General features: G+C 39.4%; 1 protein-coding gene across 8 annotated transcripts in view; it reads right to left on the minus strand.

The window, feature by feature from the left end:
• The window catches only part of jakmip2 (janus kinase and microtubule interacting protein 2), a 59,326-nt gene that overhangs the window by 35,799 nt on the left and 7,125 nt on the right, over positions 1 to 16,402 (minus strand). For 2 of the 8 annotated variants that reach the window (XM_067423030.1, XM_067423037.1), the window contains exons 2-3: positions 2,063 to 2,297; positions 1,009 to 1,506 (exon numbers count right to left, since the gene is read on the minus strand). In XM_067423030.1, the coding sequence (XP_067279131.1) occupies positions 1,009 to 1,506; positions 2,063 to 2,191 (627 nt within the window). In that variant the 5' untranslated portion in view covers positions 2,192 to 2,297. Of the gene's footprint in view, positions 1 to 1,008; positions 1,507 to 2,062; positions 2,298 to 5,215; positions 5,339 to 6,763; positions 6,792 to 16,402 lie in introns of all 8 variants that reach the window. The other 6 variants (XM_067423034.1, XM_067423032.1, XM_067423033.1 and 3 more) reach the window with 6 other exon arrangements.

Genomic DNA, 16,402 nt, shown 5'->3' on the forward strand with positions numbered 1-16,402 from the left:
AGGTGAGGCAAAATCTCACGATAAAATAACAATAAATACATTTGCTACTTAACAGATGTGTTTAATTAATGCCTACACCTACCCCAACCCAAAGAATACCCTTACAATAATGCAGATACGGTAATTAAATGACGCGATATTGATGTGCGCATGCCCAGTGCCCGCAGTTGTAGCCCTTTAGTCTTTCACCGTGCTGGACGTAGTGTGATGACATCACCGCTTCAGAAAATATACGGATTCGCTGTACACACGAAAATGGAAGATGATCGTTTTCAGATTTATCCCCTTTGGGACCCGGTCCGTGTGGACGAAACGCTGATATGGTACAAAATGAATACGTATACAGCTAAACACGTCTCCGTGTGGACGGGGCCTTAATCTGTCTCTTTTGTCCACTTTCAGCCTCTTCTGTCCTGATTTCTTCGAGGGGAGGGTCTATGGGCGGTGTTTTTCAGATCTTTAGATCTAATGGATGAAATAAGCTCATGTAATTTACACACGAACACTAGCAGAGACGACGGAGAAACACACGGAGAGCATCAGCTTTAGTTTCTGCTCTGACAGACTCAAGACCAGCCGAACGCTGTGAGTGTGTGTTAGAAATCAGGAATGGAGAGAGAACATTGAGCTCGGGACGTTTCTCATCTTCAAACCAAACTTGGGTCTCCAGCCGAGAGTTTAAATCCCGTCTGGCTAGCGCTCGTCCCATAATGTTTAGCATTAGGTCAGTAGAGGAGAGTAGGGCGTCTTTTAGAGGCTGTTCCAGTGCGTTTGACCACAGGAGCGTTTACACTACCAAAGCAATCCGGACCAATGAGTTTCAGCTCACTCTGGAAGAGGACTAAAGTGGACAAGCTCAAAGCGTTTTAGAGATCTGTATTTAACCCCGTCCACTTGTGATCTGATCGACCAAAACACATTGGTGTAAACAGGGCCTTACATGATAGCTCATTGGGACCACAGAAGATATTAGACATTTCCACTTTAAGAATAAGAATGATAGCTTACCAGTCGACGAATATCTCGCTCACAGTCCCACTTGATCTTGGTAATTTGTTCCTGGTGCGCTTGATGTTCAGTGCGCAGGTCGCCTGCCTTCATCTTGTCGGCTATAATCATAGTGCTAAGCGCTTCATCCGTCTGTCGTTTGACAGACTTCAGCTCTGTTATTTCTTGCAGCAGCTTTACACGCTCCTGGTCAAAGAATCGCCGGGCTTCCTCTCTGGCCTCTAGCGTTAGCGCAGTGCGTACTTTCTCGCCACTGCCATCGCGCAGTGCACTAAGTGCGGTCCGTAAGCGCTGGATCTCGCCTTCTTTGATCTTAGCCGTACGGGCTATTTCCTGTTCATGCTGCCGTGTTAGCGATTCCCTCAGCGCAGCGAGTTCCTTTAACTTCTCTTCGTGCCAGCGGGCCCGTTGCTCTGTCAACGCCACAGTGTGCCGATGCTGCTCCTGTTCGCGAATGCGCTTGCCTTCCTGCACCTTGTCTCGCTCCAGTTTGGTCACCTGCACAAATTAGTTCATGAATAGCTATGCCACAAGTGCTAGTGTTTTTGGTGATATTGCATTTAGCCACTATATGTGTTGGACAAAAAATCAGTACCTTAAATCTGGCCTAATCTATTAAGGCCTGGTTCCACAGACAGGGATTTGATTCAAGGGCCTTAGTTCAATTTAGGGCATTTAAGTATCTTTTATAAACATGCCTTAGAAAAAAGATATTACTGGTGTGCATCTGGAGACAAAACAATGACACTGACATATTTTAATATATATCAGTGCAAATTGCTTTCAGTTAAAACAACTCAAACATGCATTTTAGTCTGAGACTAGACTTAAGGTTTGTCTGTGAAACCAGGCCTAAAAGTTGATGCACACAAAGTGCTACCATCCGTTGTTTTGGCATATAGTTTGTGAAAACTGTTCATGTACTGTAAACTGAAAGGGATCCAAGGCATGCACTGAATATTAAAAATAGCAGAATATTTTGGCAAAGGGTATGAAGGTTCATTGTGAATGCTACACTTTGAGATTCGCTAGTACCCTATGTAAATGTGCCTACCTTGCATTTTTCTTGATGCAGTTCAATTTGAATATCGGTTAATTTGGACCTGAGATCTTCATTGGCCGCCTGTAAGGCAGAGATGAGTGCTTCAGGCTTCTCGCCCTTGGCGCGGCCTTTCTTTGCCATTGGGTCAGTTGTAGGGGTTCCTCAAACACTCTTATTATCCATCACTTCAAGTTACACTGTCATTTCCAGTTCCGTCTTTTCCTCATTATCCTTGCAGTCAGAATACCTGTGGGGGTAAATGGAAACACATTTTTTATTTAGATTTACAGTAACAATAATAACAGAGCAACAGCCCAACTAGCATTCACACTGCACAAATAAGCGGTTAAAAAATCACAAATTTGATTCCGCTCGACACCTACTCGATCTAAACGATTCCTAAACGATAAAGATTCGCCTCTGTCCATAAAAACATTGTCATGTATAGATGTGAAACAGTTTCACAGACACATAGGGCCAGAATTTACAAAACAGGGTAAATTAGCGTGAGAGCGCAATAGAGCAGATCCCCTCTCTGAAAGTAAATTGGTGCTTCAAATAATCCTTGTATCAATTACATTGTTACACCAGTAGGTGGCGACAAGTGACTGTTAAAAAATGTATTTGTCATTAAATCATTGATTAGATTTGCTTTGTTCAAAAATGCTGATTCATCCAGGGCTGCGTGTAAGTCAAATCTTGTATGCCCTTCTCTTGATAACTTTCCTCCAGCTCATCAAAGGCTATGGATACAGAAAGACGGTTCACTCCTACTACTTATGACTGGGCGAAACTGCAACATTAGTGATGTTACGTTCGTGAACGAATCGTTCTTTTTGAACGAATCTTTTAGGTGAACAAATCGTTCTCGTTCACGTGTAGTCTATTGACTCATGTTGCTCGTTCACTGAAGTGAAATTCCTCCCTCCCCCGCAGCGTGGCGCTATTAGCAGCGAGCGCATGCGCAGCGCTGTCGACTGTTTCATTGTGTCAAATAATGATAAAACCTCAAGCCAATAGCGTTCGAGTATGAGATGTGACGGAGCATGTGATTTGTTGAATTCAGTGAACGAATACGCCCTTTACTGACCATTGAGTCTGACTCTGAATGAGAAATCTCGTTCGTGAACGAATTGGTAGGCTACATGTCGTTCATTCGTGAACGAAATGAACCAGTTGTTGAAGGATACTGATAGCGAACAGCTCGGCTCGTGTAGGTGGCATATTTGCAGAAAAGAAAGAAATGTACACTTTACCACTGTAATGAAAACAGTGTAATAATGGAGGTTGATTGTTAAATGATTACTACAGAGTAAAGTAAAGTGTGTTTGTATTTTATTTTATGTTTAAACCGTTTTCTTCATTACGTTTGAGTCATCTCATGCACTTCTCTAAAAACTGTAAAACATTAAAAAATGTGACAGTGGCCTATGGTTTAAAAGATCTTGTGTGTCCCGTCAGTAAATAGCATTCTGAGCTACTAAACAAACTTCACTGACCGAGTCACTGTTTTGAGTCTGAACGAGAGAGAGATCTTGTTCGTGAACGAACTGGTACTTCTCGTTCGTGAACTAAATGAACCAGCTCTGAACGAGAGAGAGAGAGAGAGAGAGAGAGAGAGAGAGAGAGAGAGAGAGAGAGAGAGAGAGAGAGAGAGAGAGAGAGAGAGAGAGAGAGAGAGAGAGAGAGAGAGAGAGAGAGAGAGAGAGAGAGAGAGAGAGAGAGATTACCATAATCCCAGATATATGAATGTCTAAATGTCTGACCAAACAATTAAATGTTAATCATGCAAGAAAACATACTTTGGTCATCTGAACCACTTATTTAGACTTATTTTATTTAATGAGTAGATTATGCACAATTTAATAAAGCCAAATCAGTTTTTTTGTAAGTAAATACGTTCGTTGACTTAAGACATTACACATAAAACACTCTTTTTCGTCACCTGCGGTCATATTTGTGTAATATTTAAAACAAAAAATATTACTGAACGAATCAATGAACGAATCTGAATGAATCATTTTGGTGAACGAACTGAAAATGAACGACTCTCTTAAAAGAATCAAAATTTCCACCACTATGCAACATGCAATATGGCGGAATAATCCCGCCTTCTAAAGTAAAAGAGCCAATCGCTGATTAGTAAAGTCATTTCAAATAATAATAATAATAATATGTTTATTTTTTATAACGCCTTTCAGGAACCCAAGGTCGCTTTACAATGTAGTACAAAAACAATCGGCCTGTTCATGATAACAAATAAACAAGCAGGTGTACAACAATCAGCTCTGGATTGACAACAACAACAAAGAAGTTACATAATCAAACCGAACAATTAACAGCAACTAGTCATGTAACATGAAAAGGTGTAAGATCACTTTGAAGGCTGATGTGGTGCGAGAGATAACCTACTAATTTCACACCTGCAGCTGTTGTTAGAAGCTCCGGTTCCCATAGAAACAAGAGACTCGCGCTTAGGACTGCACATGCGCATTGGCTGGTCAAGCCTAAAAAATATGTTATTTGATAATAGGAAACAACATTTATGGAGTAGTTAATGTTAGATTTTGTTGCAAATTTGAAATATGCTATTTATTTGTGAGATCGGTAAGCAGTTTTTGAGATTCAAGGATTCCCCCATTCAAATAGATAGGACTTGGTCTTGCCTGAAATAGCTGCCCAGAGGCATTGCAAATATGGCCGCCGATTGAACAGACTTTCCATGAAAGGGACTTTAATCGTATTCACTCGGATGTACGTCATTGCTTATGTTGCACGAGAGCCCACTACTGGCAAAACCCTTGAAATGTGTTTCATTATGAGCTCTTGATCACTTGGAATCTGATATGGTGCTGATTTATTTTTTATATATATATTTTTCCTTATAAATTTGTTTACGCACCCTTCTATAGACCTGTGTAATAGTAAAAATACATATAAAACAAATATTAAATATATTTGAGTTAAATATAATACAAAAATGATAGCAATAATATAAACTATAAATGTGTAAAAATGTTAGCTTAAGGTAGCTAAAAGTATTAAATGCAGTTAAATGTCAAAATAACTCCAATATCATAGACTAGAGTTGTGTGGGGTGGGGGTGAATTAAGTGTGATCTGCTGTGATGTCATAATCATGGTGCATTGTGGTCTATGGATCTGCCTGAAGTTTACATGTTGAGACTTGAGGGGTCGAGGGTCTGTCCAAATAAACGTCCCTTTCCGTCGTGATGAAGTAAAACACACTTCAAAATAGCGGCAAAGATTTTCCAGAGGGGAAGTGTGTCTAAAAGTGGAGTTAAACGCAGCCCATGAGCCATCTTAATATGAGGAGTCACATGACTACATTGATCACATGGCCAACCAAACAAGGGTCTACTAACAATCCAAAAAACATATTTGAACAACATACTATATGAAATTAATAATGATGCAATTTACAAAAGAAAAAAAGAGGGGGAAAATATATACAAAAAAATTCTAAACAAACAGAAAATCAGAAGAAAAAACATTTAAAAACAAAATCTTAAAGGGGTGGTTGATTTCCCCCTTTTTGCAAGATGTAAAATAAGTCTGTGATGTCTCCAGAGTATGTATGTGAAGTTTCCGCTCAAAACACCCCAGGTAATGTTAAAATTGTCACTTTTTGAGGGTGAGCTAAAACGTGCCGTTTTTGTGTGTGTGCCTTTAAATGCAAATGAGCTGCTGCTCATGGGGCGGAGCTTCAAGAGCTCCAGTTAGCAGCTCTGGTTACCTCTTGCAGACAGGCCATGAAACTGTTCTACCTTTTATGATCAAACCCGAGTCGGACAATGATGGAGAGACTCAAGAAGAAGAGACAACATCTATCGTTTTTGACTGGATAGTTGAGGAATTTATGAGTTAACTATCTTCAAGTCCTTGATTAGCATATTCTGTCATGATAATCTCACCCCCTTTGTTGCATGTTCCCGGAAGCGGGGTTTATGTAAATGTTAGGGTTAGTGATGTCCCTTTGTGTTTAAAAGGTTGTTTCTGTTAAGAAAATATCTCCCTTTACATTGTTTATGCTAAAACAGCAACACTACACAAATCATAATCAATCAGCCCTTTAAAGCAGAAAAAGAGAACATAAAGAAAAAAATAAGGAAGCATTTAACAAAATAATAGCAAAAATCACCAACATGCTGGATTACAAAATTTTAATATGTCCCGACAACCTACAGATCTATACAAACAAATACATATAATAAAATAGTTTCTTATATATGCAAGTACATTGCTGGATATCGTTAGTAGACAAATCAAAAGAACTAGTAAAAATATTGTTTAAAAAAAACTAGTATCTAGTACTATTAGTAAGCTTTTCTTTTTCCTATAGCATTTAATGTTTGAGGAGACAACTGTAATCTGCAGAAGCTACCGACAGCATAGAGTTGCCTTGACAACACGTGCAGTAAACCAGTCTCCCACACACACATGCTGTGACACACAAGCGGTTAAGAGACTAAATCTAGGCTGCTGACTATACTAAACGACAGGGGATGTTGCTAGTGTCAACCACGCTTCACAGCCAAGCACAACGCAAGAGAGAGACATACAGCACTAACTCAAGACCTTCATTACATAAGCAGACTATGTAGAGGCATTATTACTGATGATTAAGAGATTGTGAATGATTATGATGAGGCATAACGGTGATTAAGAGATTGTGAATGAAGCTAGAGCTTACCTAACTGTACAGCACACACACCAGCCACCTGAAACCACTAAGCATACGTCACAATTAGAAGGGCAAAATAAATACAAGTACTAATTACTGGTGGTACAAGACAGCATGAAGAATATGACAAAGCAATGTGCACTGAAAATAAGAGCACCTAACATCACCTAAACGGACCGCAAAATGTGAAAGGGTTGTTTCAAATCATTTTAATCTTTAAGGCGGTGTTAGGTGGTTGCTTTCTGGCCTCAGTATGATAGTCTGGGCCTGGTTGCATCATGAACGCCCTTAAGTTAACAAAGCCCTTAGTTATAAGGTTAAGGATAAACTTTGGATAAAAGTGTCTGCTAAATGAAAAAATATAAATGTAAATGGGTATCGTCAGTGAAACACGGCTTGCAAGAAAAAAATAAGGCTCCACTTAAGGAACTTTAAGGCTGGCATTAAGTATTTTCCCTTAATTACTCGAGATTTCCCTTAAGTTCTGTTATTCGTTGCAAAAAAGTCCATAGTGACAATTTAGCCCTTAAAAATTAAGGGATCAAAACAGGTCTGACTCAAACTCATACTCTTTCTCCTGCTCAAACGCAAACACACACACTGTACGGACACATACTCTTACAGAAACGTGTTGTCAGTGCCGCTCAGATAAGTTAATCAGTAGAATAGTTTAACAACTTAAACGCGACATGACTTCTCACTAGTGAGGTAATAACGGTGCCGTTCTTGAAGCAGATCAACTTACACTTTCACTATTAGTAGAGACGCTACTGAACACTGAGAGACACAGACTCAGGTAATTCAAACCTCTCTAATAACTGCATTAATAACAGCATTAATAACTGCATTAATAACTGCATTAGTCTGCTATCAATGGCTCAAACTTCTGTTATTAGCTCTAAAATGGTGTTTTGGAATTAGCATCAGAGGTTTGGGATGAGATGCATAAGAAATTTTTCTTATACACAAGAGTGTTTTAAGGACAAAAGCATGACAAATGTCTTTAAATAAATCATCTGAACAATGCTTTGAGGTGTGGTAACCATAGCATAAAAGGAATAATTGAATTGGCCATTGAATTATTGAAAAACAATGCATTTTTTAAAATAATAATTCATTGGCCTGTTTTCAATTATTCCTTACATATTTAAAGCAGCACTAGGTAGCACTTTTCAACCTTCATAATATATTTTCAAGACTCTTGTGATGATACATCGACTTACAATAGGTTGAATGACACGTCTGCCATAGCCTGATGGGGTCTGTATCGTTTTTAATCGTACTTTTAAACTTCGGGTTTCGGGTCGTAACCCGAGAACAAAAAGAACTACAAAATTCGACTGCTTTACGGCATATACGTCACTTCCACCAACACACACACTTCCTTACATTCGGGCGTGCGAGCCCAACTTTGTTCGTCGGATAATATAGTCATGTCCGAAGCAGCAGAGACAAATAAGAAAGAAAAGGTTTTGTTGGAGGAAAGCAATAAGAGGAAATGAAAAAGTGATGGGATTAAAGGCAGGACGAGGATCAACATGTGACCAGCGTTTGCTCGTTGGCGTGAGCTGAATGAGGCGTGCCCGACCGATGCTGTCCTGCTTGTTACGGTGATTACCGACCACTCAAATATTGAACTGAAGTATCATAGATTCTGTAAAACGGTAACCAATAGACTACTATAATGACGCTGGCTTGTAAACGTGAGCATCGTGATTATTTGGCGTTTGAAAAAAATAAAGCCCATGAAATTATATTCATATGACATGCTGAAACATATGCCACTGACTGTACCTGATGAAGACATTTCACACGCGCCGCCAGAAGAACACCTGCATGTGAACTCCTCCTGCAGTGTTCAGGGGAACTGTTAGTGCTGCACCGACCCTCTGCGCCGCTTTGATTAAGTTATTTGGCCCGCCCCGCACCACTGTATATATTTTTACAACCCGCCGCGCACCCGCGACCATTAAATAGACATACGGGGTCCTCGGGTTATGAGACGACCCATGCATCACTAGTTCAGGGCTATCAGGGTTGTCATGTCAACAAATGCACGCGCGATGGCATCCCCTGATGTAGGATGACAGAGCTTACGACAGCAGTTGAGGACATTATTTTTTCCAAACTGTAGGGGGACCCCGAGAGCAAAAGTTGCCAAGTGCTGCTTTAAAACTTTTCATTTGACATTACATTTACATTATTACAATGTATATATATAAATTTTAAGTTGTGAAGTACACTACAATGCACATTAAGATTAAGCAATTAGGGTAGTGGTGACAAGTTCAAAAGCATCTGGCTTCCCAGGTGTTGATGTGTTTTTATTCTTTAAATTGTTAAGAAGACTTCACTAAATGGTGTTCTCCATCAGAGAACAATATAAATACCTGTTTTTTGCAACCATCCATTTTAACTGTACACTACTGTATGTCTAGTGGACTTATGATCGCTGAGATTGTATTTACTGTTTATTAACAGACCAGAAATATCATAATCGGACAGAAGGTAGTTAAATATAAAAAGACCTAAATATAGTACATAGCTGGTAATTCACACATTCTGTGTTTCTAGAATCCAAAAAGTCTTGGCTGGGGTAACTGCAGTGCACCTGAAATAGAAATGTTGCCACAACGGCCTTAGTAGACAATGCCAGTGTAGACGGCTCCATTGATTATAACAGGTTTAAAATGGATCTGTAGCCATTTTCCATATGACCAGAGTACTTACTGAAACCATCAAGCACAGTGAGATGAGCACAGATTGTGTTAGAAACCTTCACTGTCTCTTGATCATGTGAAACTATATATTCCGCTGGTCATCCATCCAGGGTGTTAATAATCCACTGAGCTCAAACGGAGTCGTGTGAGTATTTTAAATGAAGGATGACTGACAGAATCTGTCATGTTTTAGCCCACTCATCATTTTAATACACAATGCATGTCATCACTTCTCAACTGAAGGGACAACTGACAACTCAACACAACTGGAGGATACTTAAATCACACCAATAACAAATATTAAACCTATAAAGGATAAAACCTAAATTCAATCTTTTAGATGACGTGTGCTCTTCCGTTAAAACAAGCTGTGCTCTCCACTGTTGCATGTAACGTGCAGTTCAAATGATAACAAATTACAACATTTGCAATATGTTTATTAAAAAGCACGTCCAGTGGAAATGCTCCAGCGCTTAATCTTGACAGTGGTGTGCAGTCAGATCCTTCAAACCCTTCAGAGAAACTGTTGTAAAAATGGCACAGAAAAAAGACTAGATTCAAAAGTTTTGACATTGTATTTCACCCGTTCAATAAAAACGTCATGCATTTAATTAATAAATAAAATATATAAAGGCAATGTACAACTTCAAATTACGCTGGATTACCTCAAGTGTCATCCCGGTCTAATTGAGAGCGCAAGAGGCCATGAAACTGAAGATTATCATAAATATCAGAGCATGCACAGGATGGATTTTTTTTCAGAAACCCCAAAAGCATATAAAGCCAAAAAATGATGACCACCTGCCTAATATGCTGTAGGCCCTGCACATGCTGCCTCTGCAAACAGCGCAACTCTACAAGAGTGACCCTGAAGGTGTGCTGTGGTGTCTGGCACCAAGATGTTAGCAGCAGATCCTTTAAGCCCTGTGAGGTGAAGCCTCCATGGATTGGACTTGTTTGTTCAGCACATACCACAGATGCTCGATTGGATTGAGATCTGGGGAATTTGGAGGCCAAGTCAACACCTGTAACTCTTTGCCCGAACAATTTGTGCTGTGACAGTGTGCATTATTCTGCTGAAAGAGCTACTTCCACCAGTGAACACCACTGTCGCGAAGGGCTGTATCTGGTCTGCAACAGTACTTAGGTAGGTGGTACATGGTAAATGGACTGCATTTATATAGCGCTTTCAACAGACCCTATGGCCATCCAAAGCGCTTTACATCTTGCCTCACATTCACTCATTCATACACCGATGGCGATGTCAGCCGTGTAAGGCGCCATCCAGCTCGTCGGGAGCAGCTGGGGTTAGGTGTCTCGCTCATGGACACTTCGACACTTGGTCAAGTGGAACCGGGGATTGAACCACCAACCTTCCGGTTTGTAGACAACCTACATCCACGAGAAGAAATTAATTTAGTCGCATATATTTTAACAAAGCCTTGAAGGGCTTGAATTTCGGCGTGGGACTGCGCATAATTTTACCAATTCCCTCAAATTATGTGCTAAAACACATACAGTTTTTTTTTTTTTTTTTTTCGCTGCTTATTGCACTTAAACAGTCAAATACACACACAATAATGTCAAAACGCCGGTCTTGGCAAGTATTCACGTAAACACAGTCAGTTCTGTTTTAAGTGAACGTAAACAGTTGAGAAAGAAAGCGCACGTGTGTATCAGTGTAATGGATCCGTGCGTCAGCTCTTAAAGTGACAGCAGCCTAATATTCTTGCTGACAAATTATGAGATTAAAAATATCTATATGGCAGTTTTTCCCCATAGTATCAGTGTCAGAATTGTGGCCAGTGAAAATGCTGATAACTTTGGAAAACCAATAACCACAGTGACTGCTGAGCAAAAAAGTTAATGTCAAGCCCGATATACAGTATATATAAGCTATTATCCTTTATTGAAAATATCTTCTGCACATGAAAGTTTATTTCACTCTGCCACCAAAATTGGTTTCTGTAACATGTTGCTGTAATATGTCCTGACCATCATTGGGGAAACTGGTACATTTACTGTAAATGTTCTTACTACTACCTTGTTGGCGGAGGATGATGATCTTGGTTGTGTAATTTGTAACAGCGGCTAGAGTGGCACATTTTTCTACCACCACTTTCCCATTTTAACAGCTTTAGATGTTTGACAGATCTTTTGATTATACTGAGCATGTCTGACAGCAAAATTCATTAGATTACTGATGCTAAGTTCATCCCAAACAAACAGCAACATCCCAACACCGTAAAAATAAGAATACCTTTCTTTCATATCCTCCTCTAAAGGAATCAAACCGTTTCATTACATGCAGTAATAATCAGAATTTCATCGCTGGACATCAGGTTGTGTATACCAAAATCTGTTTTTAGCACAGTATGCTAGCTTAATTTATGTGTAGAGGTTGTTATTATTATTATCATTAATCACTTTACACTCGCATGAAAGACAATAATTTACTATTTAGAAAAACAGTTCAGGGCAGAATTCATCTTGACGCCACACTAAACCACTATCACTAATACCATATTAACCCAGAAATGGCTGAATCACAAAAGCACACACTGTAGCCACTGGATGCTGCATTTAAATGTATATATTTGTGCGGTTCAATAATCTGATTGCTCCTCTCCCATCTGTCTACAGACATCCCAAATTAGCCGCTGCATCCGGCCTGTTTTAGCTGTCCTTCATAGGACTCTGCAGCCATAAATCCATCTGAATGCATCTGCTTCCAGTGTTTATGCGCACATTATCACAAATGGTATTTCCAGGGGGAAACATCTTTTTTTAAAGGGGCTTTGCATTCTAGCAAATGCAACGTTTACTGTAAATCTGCTAACATCCAATGCACAAGATGCATAAAATTAAATTAGCAGCTGTATATATTTTATGGATATTCACATTGCCAGTTTAACTCGTTTTACTTATTATAGATATCAAACTTAAAGGTACAGTAATAACCTATTTTTAAAAATAACTATATTTATCAAGCCAAGTCAATTTTACAATATACAATACAGACTGATTTAAAGCAGTTTTACAGTGATAACAGGAAAATGATTCAATGATGCATGAGTTCATTTCGGCTCTAAAAGACAATAGTGTCATTGTTCAGCTCAAGTCAGTTCAGTGTAAAGATCATCAATTATTAAATTAGGTTATTTCATCTATAAAGCAGATCTGCAGAAAACTGTGATGTCATCGTCCAGGTCAGGTCAGCTCTCATCCAATAGTCTTACTACAGTTAAATCAATAATATTGTTGAATATTAAGTGTTCCCAACTAAGCAAGCCAGAACCCAACCTCCGTCAGGTGACAGATGGAGAAACCAGGCTTAGTCGGAGGACAGATCTCCTCTGATTCAGGCTGCATCACAAGTCAGAAACCAGATTGTGGATCGTAGCATTCAATATTTCAGCCAATTCCTTTTGCTAGAAGATCGGATTCAAAAAGCTACAATGGAGCCAAAGCTGGTCATAGGTCTGTGCGGAGGATCTGTGCCATAGACTGTAAAAAAAGATGGACGGTGACCTTCACAATCTTCCATTGTAGACATCTTGCACTGATTTATACTAGAGCTGGACGATATAACTAAACTAAAATCAAAACCTTAATTAATTGAACACTACTTCGATTATGATTAGTGAACAATATTTGTATTCATATTTTTTTTCCTTATAGTTCACTGACAAGATTTGTACTGTAAATATGCATGACTATTAAAGGTGGGATATTTCCTTTTTTTTAAATAAATTAACAATGTGAGTTGTTATCTGAATGCATTAACTCTTTCCCCTCCAGCAAAAAAAAAAAAAAAAAAAAAAAAGCCACCGCCAGGGTTTTTGATAGTTTTCACAAAAATGAAATAGCCCATAGAATATTTTAATGTATGCATATCTGAGCATTGCAATATATCAAAAGAAAGAGCTGGCCCTCTTTTAAAGGTGTCATGAACTGCTTTTTTATTTTTTTATACTGTTGTCTGAGGTCAACTAATGACGTTTGTGTGGTTTTTATATTCAAAAACAAGTATAGGCTATTTTCTACACTGGTTTTGAGGCTCTCTCCTGAACGCTGGGTTCTGATGGGCGTGTCACTGGAGACTTGGAAGTAAACGCCCATGGCTAGGATTGGATAAGATTTGCATATTTAATGAGCTTCAGCTCCCATGGCAGTTTAGTTCACATGTGGGAGGCGTTGTTTTGAAAGCAGAAACCAGAATGATTCTCTCACAGGGCTCATAAATGTCTTTATCAAACAAACACAATTATTTCTTATCCCCCGCGATTGATTGGAATATTATTTTTATATTACTTGGCCCACCCGAAGGGTGGATATAAGCGCGAGCACACACACACACACACACGCACAGATCAAGAAAGCAATATTATTTCACTATTTGAGATTCATCGGCCTGCCGATGGGCTTTCGTTTTGGTAGCCCGTCTGGAAACACACAGCCCCAGAACTACTATTTCATATAAAAAAACACGTTTTACCCGCATAAGTGTGTTGTACCATTCCTGTCAGATCCAATATAGAGGAAACAACATTGTGTTTTAATCTTGAATGTCTGCAAATCCAGCATCGACCGGAGATTAGTTTACAAACGATCCCGCAGTGAAATGAAGTGAACATGTCTTCCCCACGTCAGCTGGACCTTCATTAAAAATAAAGTTCAACCACACATTCCTAATATTAGGATCCGAAGGAAGCTTATGCAGCGACTGTGTTCTTCCACAACCAGGAATAGTGCAATATCTTACTATCTTCCCTGACGTTTCGGCACCAATGTAACGCAGTTCGTAGATGGGAAGGAAGGAGGCGGGAACCGGTGAACGTTCAACAAACTTTAATTCAACATAAATAAACAAAATGAAAGTAAAACCGCGAGCAGCCCCTCACGGACGACTGCCCGCGAACACACAAAATAAAACGTGGGCAGCCCCTCACGGACGACTGCCCACAAACACACAAACAAAACATAACATAAAATCTAGGCCTGGTCCTCTCTCGTCTTCCGCAGCTCTTGTTCCTCCTTTTATGCTCCCGTCACTTGGCCGCGAGACGAGACCGGTGTGCCACGCAGCTGGCACTTGTCAACATTAATCACCGGCCCGCTCTCGCGGTCCCTCGCCCCGCTGCCTGTCACACCACACGGTGTTTCGTCAGTCGATTACGTCAAGATGCGAACACGATGGTTTTATGGGCCTGGTGTCTATTAAAGCTTTTCTTTGACTAACAATGAAATTTTCAGCTCTGAAACTTACAGGATATTCTTATATTACCATGACCTTTTCTATATCAAACAGTCAAGGGAAAGTTGATGAGATGAGGAGTAATGATAACTCACTTCGTTTTGTTCTATCTTCATGCATTCCTTTTTATCAACACTTGAATATGGGTAAGTTTCATAAAAAAGCAACATTTTGAACAAAAAGCTGAGAAAATCACATTTTTGTAAAAGACTGACTCCAGATCAGATTCAGAGATGATCAGACACAGATGAGGAGATCGAGTCCATCTACACCTCTAATGCTTCAGTCCTGCTCCTCATCCTGCTCCTCATCTCATTCACTAACATTAGATAGATTAGATTTATATGATGATTAATGATCAGAGATGATCAAACACAGATGAGGAGATCGAGTCCATCTACACCTCTAATGCTTCAGTCCTGGAGCTCATCCTGCTCCTCATCTCATTCACTAACATTAGATAGATTAGATTTATATGATGATTAATGATCAGAGATGATCAAACACAGATGAGGAGATCGAGTCCATCTACACCTCTAATGCTTCAGTCCTGGAGCTCATCCTGCTCCTCATCTCATTCTCTAACATTAGATAGTTTTGATTTATATGCTGTTCAATGTTGATGATCCCGTAATTTTACAAATGCTGTTTACATACGATCGCTTGTTTTACTGCGTATTCTTCATCTCATTCAGAGGATGCGTAATAGCGCCCCCTAGCATCTGACAGTGAAAACACAGACTGTTTTCTCACAAATAACGGAAAATTCTGTGTTTGGAAGGGAAATAGTTAATGAGAGTGAGACTGGGTGTGTGAATTAGTCATACCATCTCTCTAAAATTGTAAAGCTGTAAATTGTATGTAGTTTTCCATACTGATGTTATTGAATGGTGTAAAATCACTTGAATGTTCAAACTGGCAAGCCTTTATACATACAATTGACAAACTTTCTCAAGGACGCTGTCTGCGCGTGTTCACCATGGTGTTATTGACTCAGTGTTTGTCTGAGTGCTTCCATGTCATTGAATGGACAGGGCAGAGTCAAGTGACCACACACGGTAATATGTTTTAAAGGGGAAAGCATTAACAGAATTAAAAACCTTTAATTAAAATTACATCGGTTAGAGGTTTTGAATTTCGGTTTCAATTACCTTTCCATTTATTGTCCAGCATCAATTTATACTTTACTTGCTTTGCCCCTTTAAGGGAAAATTGTTTTGGGGAATACAGGTAAGCTGCATAACAAGATCAGTGATACATAAATACACCAATACATAATAACACAATTGTGACCTTTGAACTAGAGTTAGAACTTATGGTGAAAAATAACCCTAGGGGTAATTAACAGATGGTTACCCAGTAGATGGTTCTCTGGGATGCGTTTTCATGAATATCGAATGTAAAGAGTTTTATTTCTAAAAACATATTATCTTATAATGCTCGTCTATGGGGCACAGAGTAAGTCAAATTAAATCGCTAGTTTATACCACTAACAAGGCTCAAAATAGCCTCACACTAACACGGCCGCATAATGAGGGTCCCTACATGCAAACCGAAGCATTGAGAGCTTTGTAAGAGTACAAACAGTTTAATAAGAAGATACTTTATAAAGACAGCCCATTACGCATTTACAGACAGACGCCATCTTAGGAAAACAGTCTCGACGAATTG

This window comes from Pseudorasbora parva, chromosome 18 (genome assembly GCF_024679245.1).
Source record: "Pseudorasbora parva isolate DD20220531a chromosome 18, ASM2467924v1, whole genome shotgun sequence".
NCBI classification, from domain to species: Eukaryota; Metazoa; Chordata; class Actinopteri; order Cypriniformes; family Gobionidae; genus Pseudorasbora; species Pseudorasbora parva.